We start from the raw sequence: 18,358 nt of genomic DNA, 5'->3' as shown, positions 1-18,358 counted from the left end.
TGGAAATACTTGGACACTGACACAAGGTTTGTTATTTTCGCTGTTTACCAAAATAAATCAAGTTACATTGAAATAGTGAATATGGGCTTAAAGTGCAGTCCCTCATCTTTAATTTGATCACATCCAAGTTGGAGGAATAGTTTAGGAATTACAGTTCTTTAATATGTATCCCCTTCTCTTTCAAGGGGTCAAAAGTAATTGGTCAATTGTCTCAAAATCTGTTTATGGACATGTGTGGGCTATTGCTTCATTATTTCTTCATCAATTAAGCAGGTAAAATCTCTGGAGTGATCTCTATAACACAAAAATGCCTGGACATCAGCTCCCGAGTGGAGCGAAATGCGCATGCGTGGCAAGAGTCGTGCGCGCATTCTAACAGTCCATAGGACGTTCTGCGCGCTGAATGCGATTTTCAGGAAGACAGCCACTAGAAGTTGGATTAACCCTGCTCTGAAACTGCTATGTTTACATGTGAAGGGTTAAAACCTGAGCGATGTGACACCCAGACCACTACATTGTGTCCCTTTAAGGCAAAAAAAAACACCAACAAACAACAACTAAAGACAGCTGCAGTAAAGACCTGGCAACGCATCACAAAGGAGGAAACCCAACTTTTGGGGATGTCGATGCATTCCAGACTTCAAGCAGTCATTGCCTGCAAATGATTCTAGTCAAAATTTAAAAAATGTACAATTTATTTATGATTGTGTTAATTAGATCAATTACATTTAAGCCCCTGAAATAAAGTACCGTGTATCTAAATGGTTGCAATTCCTAAACATTTTAAACAATATTTTTTGTTCAACCACTTCAATTAAAGTCTGCACTTCAGTTGCAACTCAGTAGTTTCATTTCAACTCTATTGTGGTGGCGTACAGGGCTACAATCATGAAAATTGTGCCAGTGTCCAAATATTGCCAGACCTAATTGTAAGAACTTCACCACAATTCAATGTAATGCAATATATTACAATTTACTGATAAAATAGATATTAGATCACAAACAGGACAACAAACTTTCAGAGTTATAATCATTAATTAAATTATAAAAAATACCTAACCCCTCCCCCACAACTTTGGGGTACATTTTAAATAATACCTCCTGATCTTGTATAACATGAAACTGTTGTTGAAAAATGAACCACATTAATCCTACGATAACTTGCAGAGTCATAGTAAACTCTATGAATGTGCTACAAAACAAGGGTTTGACGCAATTTAACAAGCACATATGTGGTAACACCAACGGAAACAATGGACATAGAATAGACACGATAGAGCTAACAGACATTAAAAAAAAAAATAAAAAAAAATTCATCAACTATTCTTTTTCTCTAATTTATTTCCCTCTTGTTGCTGCCTTATAAATGCTACCATTATTTAATTGTGATATGTTTTCCGTTAAGTTACATGATAGAGTCACTTATCTGTCTTATTCTGTTTTATAATAATATTTGTTATGACAGTCTTTGAGGCCGATTTTTTCTTTTTATCACATTTATAATTAGTAAAAAATTAGTGAAAATAATAAGTGAAAATTAGTAAAAAAAAAATTATATATTAAGAAAAAATAATACTACATATGTTCTTCTAGAATATAAAAGAGAAAATTACTAAAAGACGTATGGGAAAATGTTAATTTTATCTTAGCATACAGAATGATGCCATCAGATTACTCCAGTTTGCATTTTTTGCTTTGCATAATAGTGTTAATATAACTATTTCTCTGTAGTCATTATCACTGTAGAGACTATTTTTACATTAAGACTTTTACTACTCCTTATTGACTTTTTTCTTTAATAATTCCATCTCTAAATATATGAAAACAAAATCTGGAGACTTTACAGCATGAAATTAATAATAGAAAAAAGTCAATTTCCAGTCTAAAATAACTCTGAGCTCATTCTTCTGTTTCATGTTTAATGAACCATTTTAGTTTTGGTCTTGCTATTTTCTGTATTTGTTTTTGTAAGGATAAGTTCCAAGAACAGTCAAATAATCAAGCAGTACCGAAGTGAATGTTTACCTAGTTACAGCTACATGATCCATAATTACGTAAAACAAAACAAAATTGTTTTGGACAATTTGCTTGTATCTCCATCTGTTCAGGCTCTATGTATATTATTATTATTATTTTTTTAAATATGTGTTTTCTTGGCAAAGGCGTTTGTAAAATAAATAAATAAATAAATATATATATATATATATATATATATATATATATATATATATATATATATATATATATATATGTGTGTGTGTGTGTGTGTGTGTGTTGTGTGTGTGTATTTATTTTATGGAACTTTTATAATATGTACTAATTGCTTTTTTAACTAGCCAACAGTTACTTTTCTAGCACCATTAGCAGCTGATATCCATGGGCATTCTGGACAATCCAAACTATTTTAACACGTGGACAAAGGGCTGGCATAAAGAGCAATACAATAGGGCCAAAGGATCTGGCCCCATTGTATTGGGAGGGCAGGTGAACAGAAGGACCCATACAACAGTAACAAAAAGAGCCACACAAAATGGAAGGCAACAAAAAGAGCCTATTTTTCCCTACTTGAGACACTGAGTTACGCCTGGCCATTCCAAGAACTGACAATACACCGATATCCCCTTTTAAAATATAGTGTAACATTGGTTTAACTCTGCATGGTAGGTTATGTTTTTTAACTTGACAAGGATAAAATGTGGGTGAAGTTGGGTAATGAAGATTTTATGGCTGAGGATGAAAATGTTACTTAGTGGGGTGGAGGAATGAAGATATCAGGGGGATTGACGTGACAGATGACAAATGCATCTGCAGTAACACTTGTGAGAAAAATTTATTTAATGGGAAGTGGAGGAAATGTCCAAATCGGGAGAGTAGTGAGTGGGATGGAATATGGGTTTGCAAGCAATGTGGAGAAATCGAAACAGAAAGACACAGAGGTCAGACAGACAAAGAGCACTGTAGCATAGTGAATAAAGTATTAGTTCAAAGTTACTCTGCCTTTAAAGAGCTGATTTTAATTTATTTTATTCTAAAGTCTAGAATTCCATGTAAAGATGGGGTTTTAATCCAGCACAGCGCAAAAGGATATACTTTCTTAAAGCTAATTTAAATTATTTCACTTTGATTAGTAGCATATTAACCTTGTCATGCATATACAAAGGCACCTTTAGGTGATATCTGGTATAAGTGGCTCATTAACAGGAAGTTTAGTTAATGATGGCAACTATTCTCATGGATCTGAGGTCAGATTAACTGCCAAGCCCTCCAAGAACATGCCCAAGGCATTAATGTGTGATAGAGTGGCTTTCCTGTCCTGCCTAATGACCTCAGAGATTTGTTCATTGTGTCATGCAAGCCAATGACCCATAGCATTATAGCTCCAGCAAAGGCACAAAGAAATGCAAAGATACTTTATACTATGTCTCTAGAGATAAAAAGTGTGTTAGGGCTCCATGTAGAGATATAAATGGGTTTGTTGCAGCTGTATAAAGTTCTTTATTGCACCAAAATTTGTAAAAAATATATATATATATACCTTAAAGGAAAAAAACAAAAAACTTAATGCAGAATTGTATATGCATATAAATCATTCAGCAAATCTGATTAAAATAATTAAATTTAATTATGATCGCACAGACAACATGCTTTTCTAATGTTCAAATATCTACTATTTCTAAAGAAATGAACACCGCAACCTGGGCCTTTGCAATATTGATCTTCTGGCAGTACTTGAAAATAGTACCCATTGTACGGCGCTACAGAATTTGATGGCGTTATATAAATAATATAATAATAATAATAATAATAATAATAATAATAATAATAAAGAACAGAACAAAGCAGATAAAGTGCTTATCAGCGGTGGCTCTTTCAGCTCTGGCTTGGGACCTTCCTAGGAATCCACATGACGTTCTACACGTTTTTTTAATCTGTGTTACACTGGTGGAGATCATTGAATTTAAATCTGGGAATGCTCCTAAAAAAGGACTGGTACTTCTCTGAAAGTAATCACATTCACTCTTCCCAGTAAATGCTGCTAAAGTTCTTAGTGGGGTTATTAGTGACGCAGAGGTTAATAATGAAAACTCTTTCTTCTGTAACACTTGTGCCTAGAGCAGCATCATTAACCCGTGATATTCTGGCTGTTCTTATTTGAATGAGGGCATATGCATAGAAATTATGTACAAGCCTATGCATGTTTGGGGGCATTCCTTTAATACTGACAAGTATGTATGGTATTGTGGATGTTAATTTGCATTATAAGCTCTGGCTGTGTCAAAGTTATAAATATAACATATATTTTCGGGACAAAAACACAATAAACCATACGTAACAAAGAAATGCACAAATGCAATAGTAGTAACCTCCAATTCCATCAACACACTGGCTAACTCTGAAACACCGTTGATATATGATATAAAATATACAGTGCGATATATTAAAATATACAGTGTGATAAAATGAAATGCACTTGCAAACAAAAAGTGCTAAGAGTGAACAGCACAAAAAAAGCTCAATATAGTCCTATACAACTACTCTGGTGATCACTGTGTCCAAGTTACTTCCTAAAAGTCAGCTTCAGGTAAGGATCCCAGGTGCAAAGGATGGTGCATCCTCCATGATCCGGTCTTTCATTTGGAACCAGGGTGTGGGTAATGAAGTGGAATCCACTTCATTACCCACACCCTGGTTCCAAATAAAAGATTGCGTTGACTGCTTCAAGGAGGATATCATCTCCTTGGCACCCAAGACACAGTTTTCACCAGAGTGGTTGTGTAGGACTATATTATTCTCTTTTTGTACTGTTCACTCTCATCGCTTTTTGTTTGTAAATGCATTGCATTTTATCACACTGTGTTTTCTAAGCCAAAGATTGTGGAGATTGACTGCACAGCCATTATGGTCCTTATGGTATTCAATTTTATTTTTTTATTGGTATGTTCTTTCATTTATGGTGATTTCTTCATAAAGTGTTTTTTAAAAACATAATACTCACCTCTCGATGATATCCTCAAAAAATTGAGTTCTATATTGGTTTTGTAAAGAATTCTTCTTTAATATTTTTTTTGTTCTACATTCAGGTGAGTACAAAATGTCGAGGTCTTTGGTGGGAATGTGTCACCAATGTGTTTGATGGGATACGAACCTGCGATGAATATGATTCTATATACGCTGAGCACTCCGGTATGTCTTGATTGTTCCACATTGATGGTGACAAATATCAGTTTTCTAAATTATTTATTTTCTTCTTTTTATACTTTTATCCCTAATTTAAAAGGGTAATGCAGATGTGGATCATATGCTCATTGTGCCTAGAGTGATATCAGCCACATCTCACTGACGAGGCCCAAGAAGGCCAATACAATCGTCTGGGGTTGCTGTGTCTCTCGTGCAGAGAGGACCTGCTGGCATTTCAGTCCTAAGCTGCCCTTATGGGTGTGATCAGTCTGACATGCAAATGGTATAGGTTCTCTTTGTAATGGCACAAGTGAGCAAAAACATTTTTGATATCTGAGTGGAGACAAACTGAAAGGCAAGCTACATAGTTTCTCTAATCTGTTGCTTGTTCTCATAGCTCTCATATTCTCTGTTCTTTTTATACTTCGTTTTTAAACATTTTACACTTTGTTTGTTATGCTACAATAAGCAAGTTAGCAGATCAGAATTTTTTTTATATGTATCATATATACTTACCAGTCATTCTTGTTTATGCAAAGATATGGGGTTTATTTACTACATGTCAACAATGTCATACATTACCATCTTTTGTGTTTGAAATGTATAACCAATTTAATAAACTGCCTAGTCATTGTTAACAATTCCAACATGCATACCATCAGATACGGACATTGTGAGTCTGTGGACTCTATTGAACATCTCTATTGAATCTAATATCTCTCCAATTTAACATAAATTAATTAATTCAGTCTTCATTTTTTCCTGGTAATTTTTATACAAGCCCAAAGTTGTCAGCTATATTTAGCTGACCATTGCTTTAGCTGGCAGAAGAATTGGGCCAATTGTAATTTACGAAACACTCTCCCGAAGAGAAACCATTTTACCACAAAAGAGATTCTTGTCATTCGTGAATAATATCTTCAGATATCCTGGTAATTATGTGATTACATTTTCTGCTTAACTATTCATCCTGGAAGTTTCTTCCTATGAAGGTGAAATCAGCATGAAGCTCTCCTAGGAGTGTAAATCCATGGGAAATAGCAGCTCTGTAGTTTTTCCTTTAATTTAAAGAAACTTTTTAGCTGCATAAAACTGTTGTATGATGTATGCATCAGAGAGTTAGACTAATAAGCTTTCATATTATTTTGAAAACTGAATGCTCCATGGAACAATGCTTTGTTCACACAGATTAGTCTCCCAGAAGTAGAATAATACATTTTGCATGTACAATTCATCCAGTTCACTAAGATTCTCAAACAAGCTTGGTCATTCTTTTTGACATTCTGTCTGTAGCATATCTCCCCATGATGAAATGTATACTATGGGTTTGTAATAACAAAAACTTTTACATTTATTTTTCCTATCTGGAATATTTTAAAACCTTTTATTTAGTATTTGTAAAGTCCTGGAGTAAGTGTATGTCAGTGAAACAATTGTATTATATTTTCACCACAATTAACCATCAATCATTGGTCACTTTCAATTAAATTAGCCAGGTGTGTGTGATGCGTAGAGCGTTGCTCTTGACCCATAATTAATGGGAAACCTAGTTATACCATCATGGATAACGTCCTAAAAAAAAGTAAAAAGCAAATCACAACACAAAAATAACAAGACAATACAAAGACAGGGCTGAATATTTGTATTTTAAACATTTCTCAAAACATATCTGCCAATAGAAAAACACTAAGGATTTAATTCACGCAACGCTGATTTGTAGTTAATTGATAATTAAATTGCAAAATTATGGCAAAGATAGTCGGTTCTCCAACTTTTGAAATTTTGTTTTTCAGTGAATAAACCCTGAAATATTCATTTGAAAACAGTCTTACCTTATTTTGTGTTAAGATAATAATTAAATTTGGAAATAGATTATGAGAACTTGTGGCCAGTGGTCAACCATTCTATGATTTGTCAAATTAATATTTCTTCTGAATTTTGTATTCATTGCTAGACTATGATAAGCTACTCATTTGCATAGAAATATCAGTACAGCTCATGATGCCAAATGGAGCGGAAAATCTCCGCAGGCATTATGTTTTTCATGATTAACTCCTGTCACAAATCTCAGTCCCATTGTTAATTTTAATATATGTTTCCTCAAATTAGGTAATCATTCTACTTGCAGTGCAAATGTTCTAAATTGTATCGATGATGAAAACTGCTAACTAGCTAAAACTGGAGAGTGGTAGATAACTGCTCTAGCTTATTTGCCCACCCCACCCCCAATCTATAGCTCCCTCCATGTGATACCTGTTACCTGATTGGAAGACTGTGTAATGTGTTCTTCCTTGTAATAAAAGGATATCTATATAAAATTGCCAACCATGTTACCCACCTTGTAACAATCACCTCACCAGCAGGCCCACAGCATGTCATGTCTGCTTCCGTATATTCTAATCAGGAATTTATTTTTCTTACTGCATGTTGTTACTGGTGTGATCAGGCAGAAAAAGATATAGTTCTACCTTTAGATAGTATTTTATCAGGACATTTGCTATTTGAGAGTAATATTTAGGATCTGCCAGGTAATTACTGGGCATCTTGAGCCAACCATTTTTCTTATATAAATCCATATGAGGAATTTCCCACATTTTATGAAATCCCACCTACCCCCAAACTGTCTCCACCCTGCTTTCCACAAAACCCCAGCAATTCTGTAGATGGCATTACCATTTAACCCAGAAACCCTTGGGCTAACTGGCTAAATGAGAAAATAAAATGGAGGCAACTTGTACTAAACCCAAGAAAGTTCCCAGGTATGGACATGAATAAATGGACAATACATTTTATTTATTTATTGTTATTGCAATTCTAATAAAAATTTACATATTAAAAAATAAATATGGGCAAGCAAAATTACACCAGGCCCATAACAACGTCTTCCTAATAAAGTTACTATGTGGAATTCCCAGACAACCTGTATTCTCAGTTTCCAATTTTTATCTGTGGATCCTAGAGGTGATTTCTAACTTGCCCCATTAAAAATCCAGTAGGGTGTCTGAGCAAGATGCCCTGTATATAACAGTTCAAAAGTCTTCAACTCTTACATTAAATGAATACATAAAAAGTAGTGAGAGTAGTAAGGTTGTATTGTAAAGGTTATAAGTCTAATCAATGAATTGTGATGTTTTTTTTATTATTTAATTTCCCTAAATGTATTTTAGCAAATTTATATCAAATGTATATCATAGCTAACACAGTAGCTAAGTTCTGTTTCAATACCAACACAATGTGTTTGCTGATAATGTGATATCCAATCACAACACTGTTTGTCTACAGATAGTGTGCCCCTCAATCCCACCAGTGAAAATGTATCCTCCAATACTAGCATTGCACTTCTGCTGAGTGTATGTGTACCCCATTCCCATCACTCTGTGAGTCTACTAAAAATATCCCTCCCTCGATCTCAACACTGTGTGTTTATTTTATTTTATCACACTATCCCAATTTTACAGGTACAGATGCATTATTGTCTGCAGTTTCCAGTGATAACTACATAATTTTAAAAAAACACCACCATTTTAAAACTTCATGAGCCACCACTGTTAAATTGAGTTGCAAATCCTGATGAGCTGTTTCTCATCAACACTTTTGGCATTCTTGCATTGGCATGTGATTATTTAAAAAAACAAAGTATATAATATCCAATCTTAATCAATCATTTTTACCGCACTTACCTAACTTTCGTATAGATACAATTTATAATTGGAATAGTGTAAATGTCGGAGTAGAACGACCCTATCCCAGAGTTCTTAATGACATTCCCACCTCTAATGAAGGCTGCATATTGTCCCAAGAAGTCCTTATAACTGATTCGGTGTTGATGATGTTTTGTTGATATAAGTAGAACACACGGTTACTCTGAACAAGATTTATCAGCACATTAATGTTTTAATTTTTTTCCCATAATCAAATTCAACAACTAACAGAATTTGGTAAACCATTGATAACACTTTTTAACTAGTATGTCAACATACCGTATATACTCGAGTATAAGCCGACCCGAATATAAGCCGAGGCCCCTAATTTTACCCCAAAAAACTGGGAAAACTTATTGACTCGAGTATAAGACTAGGGTGGGAAATGCAGCGGCTACTGGTAAAATTTTAAATAAAATTAGATCCTAAAAAAATATATTAATTGAATATTTATTTACAGTGTGTGTATATGAGTGCAGCTTGTGTGTATGAGTGCAGTGTGTGTAGTAGTGCAGTGTGTGTAGTAGTGCAGTGTGTGTAGTAGTGCAGTGTGTGTATGAATGCAGTGTGTATGAATGCAGTGTGTATGAGTGCAGTGTGTATGAGTGCAGTGTGTATGAATGCAGTGTGTATGAATGCAGTGTGTATGAATGCAGTGTGTATGAATGCAGTGTGTATGAATGCAGTGTGTGTATGAATGCAGTGTGTGTATGAGTGCAGTGTGTATGAATGCAGTGTGTATGAGTGCAGTGTGTATGAGTGCAGTGTGTGTATGAGTGCAGTGTGTGTATGAATGCAGTGTGTGTATGAGTGCAGTGTGTGTATGAATGCAGTGTGTGTATGAGTGCAGTGTGTGTATGAGTGCAGTGTGTGTATGAGTGCAGTGTGTATGAGTGCAGTGTGTATGGGTGCAGTGTGTATGAATGCAGTGTGTATGAGTGCAGTGTGTATGAGTGCAGTGTGTGTATGAATGCAGTGTGTGTATGAGTGCAGTGTGTGTATGAATGCAGTGTGTGTATGAGTGCAGTGTGTGTATGAGAGTATAAGCCGAGTTGGGTTTTTTCAGCACAAAAAATGTGCTGAAAAACTCGGCTTATACTCGAGTATATACGGTATATAAAACCCAACAATATGCATGAGTAAAATAAACACTACATACAGTTGCAAGAAAAAGTATGTGAACCCTTTGGAATGATATGGATTTCTGCACAAATTGGTCATAAAATGTGATCTGATCATCATCTAAGTCACAACAATAGACAATCACAGTCTGCTTAAACTAATAACACACAAAGAATGAAATGTTGCCATGTTTTTATTGAACGCACCATGTAAACATTCACAGTGCAGGTGGAAAAAGTATGTGAACCCTTGGATTTAATAACTGGTTGAACCTCCTTTGGCAGCAATAACTTCAACCAAACATTTCCTGTAGTTGCAGATCAGACGTGCACAACGGTCAGGAGTAATTCTTGACCATTCCTCTTTACAGAACTGTTTCAGTTCAGCAATATTTTTGGGATGTCTGGTGTGAATCGCTTTCTTGAGGTCATGCCACAGCATCTCAATCGGGTTGAGGTCAGGACTCTGACTGGGCCACTTCAGAAGGCGTATTTTCTTCTGTTTAAGCCATTCTGTTGTTGATTTACGTATATGCTTTGGTTCATTGTCCTGTTGCAACACCCATTTTCTATTGAGCTTCAGCTGGTAGACAGATGGCCTTAAGTTCTCCTGCAAAATGTCTTGATAAACTTGGGAATTCATTTTTCCTTCGATTATAGCAATCCGTCCAGGCCCTGACGCAGCAAAGCAGCCCCAAACCATGATGCCCCCACCACCATACTTCACAGTTGGGATGAGGTTTTGATGTTGGTGTACTGTGCCTCTTTTTTGCCACACATCGTGTTGTGTGTTTCTTCCAAACAACTCAACTTTGGTTTCATCTGTCCACAGAATATTTTGCCAGTACTGCTGTGGAACATCCAGGTGCTCTTGTGCAAACTGTAAACGTGCAGCAATGTTTTGTTTGGACAGCAGTGGCTTCCTCTGTGGTATCCTCCCATGAAATCCATTCTTGTTTAGTGTTTTACGTATTGTAGATTCGATAACAAGGATGTTAGCATTTGCCAGTGACTTTTGTAAGTCTTTGGCTGACACTCTAGGATTCTTCTTCACCTCATGGAGCAGTCTGCGCTGTGCTCTTGCAGTCATCTTTACAGGGCGGCCACTCCTAGGGAGAGTAGCAGCAGTGCTTAACTTTCTCCATTCATAGTCAATTTGTCTAACCGTGGACTGATAAACAGCAAGGCTTTTGGAGATATTTGTATAACCCCTTCCAGCTTTATGCAAGTCAACAATTCTTAATCGTAGGTCTTCTGAGAGCTCTTTTGTGCGAGGCATCATTCACATCAGGCAATGCTTCTTGTGAAAAGCAAACCCAGAACTGGTGTGTGTTTTTTATAGGGCAGGGCAGCTGTAACCAACACCTCCAATCTCATATCATTGATTGGACTCCAGTTAGCTGACATCTCACTTCAATTAGCTCTTGGAGATGTCATTAGTCTAGGGGTTCACATTCTTTTTCCACCTGCACTGTGAATGTTTACATGGTGTGTTCAATAAAAACATGGCAACATTTCATTCTTTGTGTGTTATTAGTTTAAGCAGACTGTGATTGTCTATTGTTGTGACTTAGATGATGATCAGATCACATTTTATGACCAATTTGTGCAGAAATCCATATCATTCCAAAGGGTTCACATACTTTTTCTTGCAACTGTATACTCTATGAAATTTGATAACAAAATCATATGCACGCACTTCCTTCTTGTATTATTGTATAAAGCAAATAAAAAAATAAGCATTGTTACATGAATATAACATTGTAAAATATATTTTTACAAAACCAAAATACACATATTCATTTTACCCAAATGTTTGCATTGGAACACACAGATTAATATTGATTTGGAACGCAACAGATTCATGCCTCACACAACACCTGTTATCATTAATCTGATGTGATTGCAAAGCCTGCAAATTAAACATTTTATTTGTTTTTAGCCTTGCAATGTCTCCATATTGATCTTGAGATTATTTGACGACAGATGTTAAAATGTGTAAAATTTTACATTTTTATCGGACTGAGTTGCCCGTTTGAGTTAGAATCTGCTGTTCTATGACAAACTGTTGCTGAACCGAACTTGCCTGCTGTAGATTTACGCAGAACAATCACCACATCAAAGTGAAATAATCTCAGTAAAATCAATATAAATCATTGTTTCATTAAATGTAAATACAATAATTAAGATATTGTCATTGTTAAGGTGCACGGACCCTGGTTTCGGCCACAGCCAATCAAATTGCAAAATGACAGTATTGCCAGACACAAACCTTTAATGCAATGATGCTTTATTTAAGGTGACGTTTCAGCCATGCACAACCTTTACCTAACCTTGTATTAGGTGTACTAGGTTTGATAAAGGCCTTGTGTGGCTAAAATGTCATCTTTCTTTTGGCACCTTATATAAAGGATTGTTACACTGAAGATTTGTTCTGGGTATTTCTGTTATTTTTTTTCATTAAATAAAAAAAAAGCTTTAAAAAAATCAAAAGTGAAAATGTGATGACAATTGTGCCTTAAAAGGACACTATATGCAACAAAACAAATTAGCTTAATGAAGTGTTTTTAATTTATAGATCACAACTTTGCAGTCTCACTACTCAATGCTCTACTGATTAGGAGTTTAATTCATTTTGTTTCTGTCCATGGTTATAACTCACACACCCTGCATTAAAATAATGGCTTCATTTTCAATCAGATGTTAACTTGTTTTAGAAGTTTTTATATCCTGCTCTGTAAATTAAACTTTAATCACACACAGGGGAATGTGCAATAAAGGAAGTTTAAACATTAGATTAGAAGTGTTTAGGATGGATATGCAAGTCACGGAGGTATGACTAGGGCTGTATAAACACCAAAACTGCTTCGTTTTGTTGACTATATTATCCCTTTAAATTGGTATTAATTCCGCTTTGACATCATTTCCAGCTGGAAATGGTTAAGACCTTTTTGGATTATGATCATGGCAAAGACAAACATGCAATACCAGCAAATCTTTAGCAACCTTTTTTTTTTTAAATGGAAACAAGAGTAAGATTATAAATGGGCCTAAAATAAATAAAGAAAATGGAGGAAATATTATAATTCAGATAAATAAGTCATCTACTGAGAGTATTCATTGCAATTTAAAGATCATTTTTCACAGGGGTTACTTCTTTGGAAAGAAAATGCTTGATAGTTTTAACTTACCCACTAAAATTAATGTATATTTTTCATAGGATTGAAAAAAATTAAAAGGGTTAAATGGTATTGTCTGCAAGGTGGAAAAGCTTGATTCAAAATATTACAATGATTAACCCCTTAAGGACACATGACATGTGTGACATGTCATGATTCCCTTTTATTCCAGAAGTTTGGTCCTTAAGGGGTTAAATTATACAATCATTGGTTGAATCCCCCACATTATAAGCTTATAAAACCTTCACCCCTTCTTCACACAACTTAGCTGGCTCCTATCCAATCTATTCCTCTAAACATCATTTTTCGAGCAGCACATTTCAAATTTACTGTAATTTTCTAAAGTGCAATGCATCACGAGATAGGCGTAGATTGCAATCGTGGCATTTTTTTGTTATTAAAAAATCATATTCAAGCTGTCAAACTTTTTTCTTTTTACCTTTCAGGAGTCATTTGGCATACAAATGTAATTTAACTCTTTAATGTTCAAAAGTAAAGGCAGGAAACATCTAAAAATATTACCTATTTGTTTAACCGATTTCTGTAAAATGTAATCAAATGTTCCACTGTCTGTACTATAGGTACGACCGACAAAATGGAGAATACAGCAGCAAATCTACAAAAGACAAAAAAACGAATGATAGTGCAACACTGTAATAAAAGGTATTATAATATGCTATTGGGTTACACTCACAAGATGAAGAATGTTATATTCGCTTTAGGGTGCCTCCCCTGATGTAAATGGGGGGCTGATCCAAAGCAGTACTACTTTTTGCATTGTGATTTCCATTGTATATGGATTTTACTTGGTTGCTTTACACATCTGAAGGTTCCTTTGGGAAGTCCTTTAGGACGAAACATGTAGGACCAGATATAGCAACTATTTACATGTATTTTTTATTTTTTGTTTATATATTTATTTTAATAATAAAGCAGAAGTTATATATTCTCTTCAACCTGAGTCCGGCCCATCATGTCGCAGTGCTGTTGAAAGGAGAGGAGGTGACTTGGATCAGCCCCCCATCTACATCAGGGGAGGCACGCTAAAGCGAATATACCATTCTTCATCCTGTGAGTTTAACCCAATAGTGCTTTATAATACCCTTTTATTACAGTGTTGCACTATCATTTTTTTATTTATTGTTTTAGATTTACAGCTGTATGCTCCATTTTGTCTGTGGTACCTACATTGCATGTAAGGGATAAATTCTGGGATATTCCTGGAGGAAGCTGTCATCACTATCCACTGAGATAGGTGTATTTGTAACCACACTTTTGATCTTTAGTGTAGATGAAATTTCTTTAACACTTTTTGTGTTTATATAAAGTTCTCTGTACTGTATGTAAACTGCTTTTATGTTGCAGTGAAATTAGTGGCAACTCGGACATTGATGATACTGGCTGATATTCTTGCGGGATTTGGGTTCATTATTCTTCTTCTGGGTCTTGACTGCGTAACACTACTCACAAATGACTCGAGCATTAAGCTGAAGATTTGCTTTGTTTCTGGCATTACCATGGTTATTGGAGGTAAGTGACAAAAATGGTTCTGGAGTAAAGCCTTATGTTATTCTTCCAATCAGCCAATAATATGACGTAATGTTAACAGGGTGTTATTTAATCTGTGCATCATAGGATCTGATGTAAAATTATTAAGATATTATTGGGAAGAACATTCTTGTATTTTGCATCATTAGCTTATCTTGCATATTAAAATATAATATTATTGTATCAACATTTTATTAGGCAGGGTTTCATATTCTCTGTATATATTATTATTGCATTGATGTGCCATCACACTTTATAAATTACCTTTGCCTATATAATAATCTGACACGGATGACGAAAAAAAAAAAAGAAAAGTACTTTCTATTACACTTGATGTTTGTTGCATTGTGCACCACCATTGCTGATTTGAAACCACATGCTGACAATTTAAGTGTGTGCGTTTTGTCAATCAGCATAGAGATTTGGCATCAGGCTAGTTTTTCTAGTTGCTTTTTCTGGGAGAGATGTTGATTTTTGCATGACATGGATAGAGGTGATCTAGCTAAGACAACCTTTATTTTATTTCCTTTGAAACTTAAAGGGTTTCTCTAACTCTTGCTCACTACAGCTTTTTTAAAATATATAATTCTCTATTGAGCACTGGGTGAGATTAAAGGAACACTATTGGGTCAGGAACACAAATATGTATTCCTGACATTATAGCGTTAAAATCACTATCAAGCTCCCCTGCCCCCCCTTGTTCCTCTTAAAAATAGTTAAATCTAACCTTTATTCTGGTTTGCTGGTGCTAGCTCGGCCCAAGATCTACCTCCTTGACTGCCATCTACAAGTGATGATCTCAGCCAATCACAGTGCTTTCCCATAGGAAAGCATTGTATTGGCTGAGATTGTCAATTCTGATAATCTCAGTGAAGGAGCAAACTGCAGCCCTGGCCAATCAGCATCTCCTCATAAAGATGAATTTAATCAATGCATCTCTATGAGGAAAGTTCAGTGTCTCCATGCAGAGGGTGGAGACACTGAATGGTAGTGCTGCCCCAGGAAGTACCTGTAGCAGCCATCTGAGGAGTGGCCACTGGAGGTATTCACAGGCTGTAATGTAAACACTGCATTTTCTCAGTGTTTACTGCAAAAAGCCTGAAGGGGATGATTATATTCACCAGAACAAATACTATAGAAACATAGAAGCATAGAATGTGATGGCAGATAAGAACCATTCGGCCCATCTAGTCTGCCCAATTTTCTAAATACTTTCATACTTTCCCTGGCCTCAGCTTAAGCCTTAAGCCTAGGCCTTATGCCCATCCCACGCATGTTTAAACTCCATTACTGTGTTAACCTCTGCCACTTCAGCTGGAAGGCTATTCCATGCATCCACTACCATCTCAGTAAAGTAATGCTTCCTAATATTATTTTTAAACCTTTGCCCCTCTAATTTAAGATGATGTCCTCTTGTTGTGGTAGTTTCTCTTCTTTTAAATATAGTTTCCTCCTTTACTGTATTGATTCCCTTTATGTATTTAAATGTTTCTATCATATCGCCCCGTCTCGTCTTTTCTCCAAGCTATCCATGTTAAGTTCCTTTAACCTTTGTTTGGATGTCTCACTTTGGTGAATAGTCCCCGTTTGTGTGTACCAGAACTTTTTTTTAAAGCTTGGATCGTGCCTTTCCCCCTTACTTTGAAGAGTCACCTTTCAGTGGAGAAGAATTGCTAACCCTGCACCAAACGCTCAAGTGCCGACAGACTTGCAGGTAGCCCCTCTTAATATTGGTGATCTAAAAATAATGGGAGCGCCCAAACAGGGACTTGAACCCTGGACCCACAAATTAAACATCTGAAGCTCTACCATCTGAGCTATCTCGGCTGTAGTTGTTTTGGTGACTCCTTTGAACATTTCCATTGCTCCATTAGTTGTTACAATCTGTATGATCTCCAGGCTCAGAAAGCATGCTCATGCTTTATACCAAGGATGAAAGGGACAGAGTGTGCAGTGGAAAGGAGGGAGCAATTTGATGTTGTGAAGAAAAACTAAATAAAAAAAATAATTCACAATGCACGAGGTGGGGAGGGCTGGAAACTGAAAACGTCCATTGCCAGTGCACAGAGCATGATGGCGACAGGGAGAAGTTTTGCATGGGATTAACACTAGGCAACTGTAAGTAAGTTCAGGGCTGCCTAAATCACATGTTCTGTGGCTACAACTAGCCTCAACACAAAAGTGCAGATATGTCTGTAGGTGCAGCGTTTCAAACTGAAACCCCATACATACAGATTCCTTGCTCCATGACCACATCTAAAAGCAGAAGTATTCATATAGACTGGAGTAACTCGTTATGGGCTAATTCACAAGCAGTATTGAATTACAAATTTAGGCCATAATAACTGAAATGCAAAACTTGCTGAGCTTGAGAATAATTCTAATTTGGTAATCTGGAATTCCCGGGTCAATTCCTGACTATATAAATGTATTGAGTAACCCTGCAAAGATATGAATTTACTGGGTCAGATGATTCTGGAGCAAGGTACAATATTTAATGCATCACATGTTCGTAAAGTTAATAAATAAATAAAAGAACAATTTATAAACTGTGTGCCATTTCAGCTCAGGAGGATTTTGGCCATGCAATTGTTTTGGCAAATAATGTTTTGTATGAAGCAAAATTGTGCAAAGGCAATATGAGGCATTTTTGCAATGCTAGTTGTGAGTTGTCATAATTATATTATTATAGCAATATTAAGTGAAACTTTTATGTTGCCTTTGAGACCATATGGCATCACAGGAATGAGAATTACCCTTATCATAACATACTTCACAGGTCCAGTGCGAACTCCAGTGGGGAATGCCGGTGGACAAGTGGGCAGCAAGGATGGCTAGGATGTGCTATATCACCAGATGGCGGTTAGGACTGCCTCTTTAAGGATGGCATAGCAAATACTTGTTATTAGTACTCCATTGTTACTCTTGGTATTAGGTAGCCATATTCAAGTCTTTTGTCCAAAACACAGCTTATCCAGCCAAAGAACATGCACAATAAACAGCTAAAAACCAGATGAAAGGATGGTTGTGAAATTTCCAATGCTCATGAATGATGTCAGGATCTGGGAAATTGCACTAAATATCAGTTTTCTTTGGTTGAAGTTGAGTTTTTGACCAAAGTAGATTTGAAGATGGCTTCCTCCAATGAGTAAGCGTAAGCCAGGAGATGCATGAAAAGAGGTATTTTATCTATACATATGCATCACAAAGTATTTTAAATACGAATATTATTTTAGATAGAATATGATGACAAGTTTCTTTCAAGCACGTGTGGAGACAATTCTCACAACAAGGTAACATGGCAAATCTTGAGTTTTCAGAATCAATATTGAGTTTTAAAAGCATCTTCAATAGGGATGTGAGCTTCAGAACTGGACCATAGAGCAATGGAAGAAGGTTGCTTGGTCTAATGAATCACATTTTCATTTAGATCAGGTGGGTTGCAGGGTACATGTGTGTCGTCTATTTGAAGAGGAGATGGCAGCAGGATGCACGATGGGAAGAAGACATGTTCTGGGTCATGTTCTTCTGGGTAACCTTGTGTCCTGGCATTCATGTGGATGTTAATTTGAAACATATCCTCTATGTAGAGGTCTTGTGGAGTCCATTCCTCGACCCATGTGAGCTGTTT

At 35.9% G+C, this 18,358-nt stretch overlaps 1 protein-coding gene across 1 annotated transcript in view; it reads left to right on the top strand.

Annotated features, from left to right (window-relative positions):
* The window catches only part of CLDN16 (claudin 16), a 54,498-nt gene that overhangs the window by 22,070 nt on the left and 14,070 nt on the right, over positions 1–18,358 (top strand). Inside the window, exons 3-4 of the mRNA XM_063441085.1 lie at positions 5,082–5,184; positions 14,545–14,709. Coding sequence (XP_063297155.1) covers positions 5,082–5,184; positions 14,545–14,709 — 268 coding nt within the window. The remainder of the gene's footprint in view (positions 1–5,081; positions 5,185–14,544; positions 14,710–18,358) is intronic.

Source organism: Pelobates fuscus, chromosome 2 (assembly GCF_036172605.1).
Source record: "Pelobates fuscus isolate aPelFus1 chromosome 2, aPelFus1.pri, whole genome shotgun sequence".
Lineage (NCBI taxonomy): Eukaryota > Metazoa > Chordata > Amphibia > Anura > Pelobatidae > Pelobates > Pelobates fuscus.
The sequence above is the reverse complement of the archived record's forward strand: the minus strand, read 5'-3'. Positions and strand labels throughout refer to the sequence as shown.